Source organism: Phocoena sinus, chromosome 14 (genome assembly GCF_008692025.1).
Source record: "Phocoena sinus isolate mPhoSin1 chromosome 14, mPhoSin1.pri, whole genome shotgun sequence".
Classification (NCBI taxonomy): Eukaryota; Metazoa; Chordata; class Mammalia; order Artiodactyla; family Phocoenidae; genus Phocoena; species Phocoena sinus.
This window is the reverse complement of record NC_045776.1, coordinates 53747215-53753666: the sequence shown is the minus strand read 5'-3', so window position 1 is coordinate 53753666 and position 6452 is coordinate 53747215. Positions and strand designations below refer to the sequence as shown.

The 6452-nt window shown below is 38.8% G+C and overlaps 1 protein-coding gene across 1 annotated transcript; it reads left to right on the top strand.

The window, feature by feature from the left end:
• The first annotated feature begins 355 nt into the window (after window positions 1–355).
• On the top strand, window positions 356–3722 carry LOC116739323 (myotubularin-related protein 2-like). The gene is made up of 2 exons (XM_032603651.1): window positions 356–551; window positions 629–3722. The coding sequence occupies exons 1-2, from the start codon at window positions 472–474 to the stop codon at window positions 2478–2480; spliced, it is 1932 nt and encodes a 643-aa protein (XP_032459542.1). The 5' UTR covers window positions 356–471; the 3' UTR covers window positions 2481–3722.
• Window positions 3723–6452: the final 2730 nt, after the last annotated feature.

Below are 6452 nucleotides of genomic sequence, written 5' to 3'. Positions count from 1 at the left end.
AACACAAGACCGCATATTTCTTTGATGGCCAGGCAAAAACTGTTACAGCTTGTCTGGGAAGTTCTGATTCATCTGCCGTATTCACCAGACATTGCATCTTCAGATTTCCATTTATTTGGGTCTTTACAAAATTCTCTTAATGGAAAAAATTTCAATTCCTGGAAGACGGTAAAAGGCACCTGGAACAGTTCTTTGCTCAAAAAAGATAAAAAGTTTTGGGAGGGTGGAATTACGAAGTTGCCTGAAAAATGGCAGAAGGTAGTAGAACAAAAGGGTGAATACGTTTTTCAATAAAGTTCTTGGTGAAAATGAAAAATGTGTCTTTTATTTTACTTAAAAACTGAAGGCGCCCTCCTGGGCCGGCGCGGGCCTGACCGCGGCCCCTGCCAGTCGCACTCCGCCCTCCGTTTCTGCAGCCCGGCAGCCGCGGAGGTCGCTGCAGGCTTTCTCTCCCGCTGCCTCCGCCGCGCCATGGAGAAGAGCTCGAGTTGCGAGAGTCTTGGCTCCCAGCCGGCAGTAGCACGGCCACCCAGCGTGGATTCCCTGTCTAGGCTATAAGCTACTTGAGGACAAGGATCGTATTCATCTTCATATCACCAGCATTAAACAGAGACCCTTCCTGTCAGAGTGCTTCCACTTCTCATTCAGAGAATTCAGTGCATACAAAATCAGCTTCTGTTGTATCATCGGATTCCATATCAACTTCTGCAGAGAACTTTTCTCCTGATTTGAGGGTCCTGAGGGAGTCTAACAAATTAGCAGAAATGGAAGAACCACCCTTACTTCCAGGAGAAAATATTAAAGACATGGCCAAAGATGTAACTTATATATGTCCATTCACTGGTGCTGTACGAGGAACTCTGACTGTTACGAATTACAGGTTATATTTCAAAAGCATGGAACGGGATCCCCCATTTGTTTTAGATGCTTCTCTTGGTGTTATAAGTAGAGTAGAAAAAATTGGTGGTGCTTCTAGTCGAGGTGAAAACTCTTACGGACTTGAAACTGTGTGCAAGGCTATCCGGAACTTACGGTTTGCTCATAAACCTGAGGGGCGAACAAGAAGATCTATATTTGAGAATCTAATGAAATATGCATTTCCTGTCTCTAATAACCTGCCTCTTTTTGCTTTTGAGTACAAAGAAGTATTTCCTGAAAACGGGTGGAAGCTATATGACTCTCTTTTAGAGTATAGAAGGCAGGGAATTCCAAATGAAAGCTGGAGAATAACAAAGATAAATGAGCAGTATGAGCTTTGTGATACATACCCTGCCCTCTTGGTTGTGCCGGCAAATATTCCTGATGAAGAATTAAAGAGAGTGGCATCCTTCAGATCACGGGGCCGTATCCCAGTTTTATCATGGATTCATCCTGAAAGTCAAGCCACAATCACTCGGTGTAGCCAGCCCATGGTAGGGGTAAGTGGGAAGCGAAGCAAAGAAGATGAAAAATACCTTCAAGCCATTATGGACTCCAATGCCCAATCTCATAAGATGTTTATATTTGACGCCCGGCCAAGTGTTAATGCTGTTGCCAATAAGGCAAAAGGTGGAGGTTATGAAAGTGAAGATGCCTATCAAAATGCAGAACTAGTTTTTCTAGATATCCACAATATCCATGTTATGAGAGAATCTTTACGAAAACTTAAGGAGATTGTGTACCCCAACATTGAGGAGACCCACTGGTTGTCTAACTTGGAATCTACTCACTGGCTAGAGCATATTAAGCTTATTCTTGCAGGGGCTCTTAGGATTGCTGACAAAGTAGAGTCAGGAAAGACGTCTGTGGTAGTCCACTGCAGTGATGGCTGGGATCGCACAGCTCAGCTGACCTCCCTGGCCATGCTCATGTTGGATGGATACTACCGAACCATCCGAGGATTTGAAGTCCTTGTAGAAAAAGAGTGGCTAAGCTTTGGACATCGATTTCAGCTTAGACTTGGCCATGGAGATAAGAACCATGCAGATGCAGACAGATCACCTGTTTTTCTTCAGTTTATTGACTGTGTCTGGCAAATGACAAGACAGTTTCCAACAGCATTTGAATTCAATGAATATTTTCTCATTACCATTTTGGACCACCTGTATAGCTGTTTGTTTGGAACATTCCTCTGTAACAGTGAACAGCAGAGAGGAAAAGAGAATCTTCCCAAAAGGACTGTGTCATTGTGGTCTTACATAAATAGTCAGCTGGAGGACTTCACTAATCCTCTCTATGGGAACTATTCCAATCATGTCCTTTATCCAGTAGCCAGCATGCGCCACCTAGAGCTCTGGGTGGGATACTACGTAAGGTGGAATCCACGGATGAAGCCACAGGAGCCCATTCACAACAGATACAAAGAACTTCTTGCTAAACGAGCAGAGCTTCAGAAGAAAGTAGAGGAACTACAGAGAGAAATTTCCAACCGATCAACCTCATCCTCGGAGAGAGCCGGTTCTCCTGCACAGTGTGTCACTCCTGTACAGACTGTTGTGTGAGAGGGCTACCGGATGGGGCCATCGGTCATCGCCATGAACTCTGATTACAGTGGCAGCTTCATGAGGAGAAAGTTTCTGCATATAGAACCCATCTGTGAGAGAACTTAAGTCACTTTATTTATTTTAAATCTCTCTAGGATGAGTTTAGAACTGTAGCAGTGCAGGTGGTTTAAGTGAAATAACCCCACATGTAATTACATGATTATGACACTAATCTTATAAGTCACCCAAAGAACATTACAATGCTTCAGTCCTGGATGCACAGTGGGAACAAGTTTCTGATTTTAAAAGGAAAATCCTGTCTCAGAAATTTTGGTGTGTGGTAAGATCAAAACACAAACGACTTCAGAAATAACTTCTTGATGGAAGAGCACTCATCGCACAGGAGGAGCATCAGCTTTCAAACCAAACCAGTACTGACATTTCATGGCATTATTCATACTGGGCTTCAGTGTCATAATCAAGATCATTTGATGCTCCTTTGCCCGTCATGGGTTTTTCCTTTTTGTAGTAAGTCATTTACTTTCACCATTCAAAACTCGTGTTCTTCATATAATAAGGCAAAGTCTTGAGGATATTATGGTGTAGTAATAGTTGAAAATTATTGCTGTCATTATTTATGTACTTAATTTAAGATGTATTAGATAGCTGTTCCAAAATGATGCCTTACAGATGTGCTTGGGAGGAGGATGGAGAGGAGAAAGTGGTAGCCATCCAGGATTTCAAAGAATTCCACATCCTTCAGATTAGTTTCCATTTGCACAATTACTAAAAACATCATGAAACATATTTTAAAAACTCATTATCTGCCCTACTTTGTTATAGTTACATTTTTTTTTGAACACAGAGAAGTTAACTGGCAAATTTTGAGGCAGTATGTAAAAGTTTAGTAGGATTGACATTTTTTCTGAAGTCTGTATAAATAGCATATGGTGAGAAGTACTGTGCTCAAATTTTACATGAAATATTTGACTATTACTTTCCTTTGCAAATTCTGTAATTCCACTGAATGATTAAGTCTACCAAAGAATTTATTGCATGTAAAAATGTGTTACAGTCTCAATGCCAGTAAAGGAAATCCTGCTTTACTTTTTGGCTGCTACAGTAAGAATTCAGCGCTGGTATAAACACTTGACTCCCTGGTGTCTATTTTACTCTGTATAAGAGCCATATGTTATGTACTGTAACACAAAGGAGCTTCTTGTCCCTTGGGTCTTTAATTAAAAGAAAATTTCAACTGACTTTTAAACTTTGTCCTTGTTCTAAGTTGTTTGCCTTAAGTTTCTTTTGCAGAAATGTTATTTGGAATTTTTTGAGGAAAGGGGTGTTTCATAGCAGCTGCTCTAAAGGAAATGTTCAGTTTGATCAGATAAATCAAATACTCAAAATCAGTGTTTTTTCACTTGTTAACTCACTAGTCTGAACCTTTTGCCCTGCTCTTGGTTTTGCAATGAGTAAGTATAATTTCCGTTATTAGTACATCCAGTATTAGCAAAATTGGTACCAAAATGATTTGATCATTGAAATTTGTTATAAGAAAATTTATAACAGTATTTAAGTGACCAGTCAGTATTAAAGCTAAGTTTTCTATTCCAAAAAAAAAAAAAAAAAAAACTGAAGGCACTTTTTGGCCAACCCAATAACATGGAACATTTCACATGATGGGTTACCTGATTTAAATGGCTCTCTGAATATGAGGGACCTGTTTTTGTCATTGCCAGTTGTTTGGCCCAGTGTGCTTGAGTGGTACTGACCCATTTGGTTTTATTTCCCAGCTTGAGGTAACTACAGCCCCAACAAATCATTCCAACAGCCTCTTTCTATGGTTTATGCTAACACTTTTTATGACATACATTATTTTTATTCCATTTCATACTCTATTAGAGCAGTCTAATCCCTCAAAAATGTGATTTCAAAGCCCGATCTCAGAAACTACTGATATTTGTAGTTTTATTTCATTAGTAAGTTAATCATCTTATTAATTTACTCTAAACACAACAAAACATTTCTTACTAGGAAACTGGAGTAGGTGTCAGTTAAAAGTAAGATGTAAAGAGGAAGTTTGAATGAGAGTGAATCAGCTGGTGCTAAATATGCCAGCAAACATCATGTTGCTGAAGCTGCCAAAATAAAAGAAGAGAGAAAGGACCCTTTGCATTTTCCTTCTTATGGCTCTGAGTTTAATGGGCCCTTGCGTTTCAACTGGCTAGTGGGAGGACATATTTTACCTTTGTATATTCTTACTCTTGCACTTGGGAGCTTTAAACTTATCTCGCAGAAGGGCAATAGAATTTTTTTCCAACTTATTATTGGATATATGCACTCTTGTCTCCATCTTCAAAGCTCAATGCGTTAGTGGATGATAACTTAGGATCCATTACAAGAATATAGATAGTCACAAGGAAAAATCTTTTGGGAGTTCATTCTGAATGCAGGGTAATTTACATTAAAATGAGGGGAGAAATAAAATATAGTGAGCAGAAATTTCATTCCATACCAGTCATGTTGAGACTGGTACTGGCCTTCAGGTTCTCATCTGAGAGGAAGGTGGGGGTAGAGGGTCTACACTTGATAGCTGGGAATCCTGAATCTTATCTGGGATAAACGAGGCAGGTGATACCATTAGAACCAGATGGTTTCCACGGGTTAGGTTAGCTTGTCCTGCAAACAGAACTATATTAGCACAAATTAGGTCTTTCAGTGTGAAATCAGAATTTAAGATTGAGCATAAAGAAGCTGAGAATTCAAACTACATAGAACAAATGCTAATTTTCCTTTTATGGGACTCATAGAGTGATTTAAGATCAAAAGAAAATATTAAATTAAAATTAGTATATATAATTGGATTTCAGCAAGTTGTTCTAATAAAAGTGACTCAAGGAGACCTGGGTTTTAGTTCTGACTTTGCCTTTAACTGGTTATGTGTAACCTTTGGAAAGGTTACTTAACCTCCTATATTTCTCATCTGTAGAATAATTTGAGAATAAAATACAAAGTCTAATTTTAGGCTTAAAAAGATACAAATAAACACTGGAAACTCTTATAACACGATGAAAAATGTATAGGAGTAGTCTTAGTGCCGTAACTGATTGAGTTCTAGGAATTATTTTTTAACAGATCACGTAAAAGTTCTGGAAAAAATTCTTTCATTTCCAATACCTGAATTATTGAAATATATTAAGAGCATGTACAGAGAAATTACTTTAAATTTTTATATTTTCTTTATACTGTTTTTAAAAAATTTAAGTTAAAATTCTGCTTTTAAAGGCATATGGCAGTGCAGGCTTTTCCAACTTCCACTAAAATATCTCCAAATGAATAACCATAACAACAAAGTGAAAACACATAACCACACCTAGATCAAGGGCCCAAGTATAAGTTTATTGCAGAATATGGGCAAAATTCCTACTTGCTATGAAGCAGATAGATCTGAACTGAACTGACTTGAGAAAAAAATGAAAAAAAGCCAGCCTTCATCTGACAAGTCTGAGAACATCTGAGGAAAGGAAGAAAGGAAACTACTTTTAAAATCACAGAAGTGGGAAAATTGGGAGAAGGTAGACAGTTATAGCCTGCACAGTAAAACCTTCATACATGAGACAGAGATAGCAATATTTTTGGTAGCTGTAAACGTGAAAATACCAGTTTTTTAGTTATTCTATATGTGGGGAGTATCAGTCAAAGCCAGGTAACGGGGAAGGAGGCGTACCCCCTTAGTGCAACACAGATGTAGAAGGTGAAAACTTGTTAGAAAAAGAGAATTAGACTTATCCCTCTATCCATTTCGTGCATGAGTGGGTCACACCAGGAGTAGGGGTGGTCAGCACAGGGTGCAGACACCTCTTACCACCTGCATATCTGGCGCAGTCTGCTCCAACAGTCCTGGCTTTGGTTGCTAGATAATAATAATAGCTAACATTTTTTGAGTACTTACTATGTGCCAGGCATGGTTCTAAGTGTTTAGCATACATT

Excerpts from the sequence above, each read along its gene's own strand:
- LOC116739323 (XM_032603651.1), top strand. The coding sequence starts at position 472 with ATGGAGAAGAGCTCGAGTTGCGAGAGTCTTGGCTCCCAGCCGGCAGTA. Across the intron at positions 552-628 it reads AGCGTGGATTCCCTGTCTAG|TGCTTCCACTTCTCATTCAG; the intron begins GCTATAAGCTAC and ends TTCCTGTCAGAG.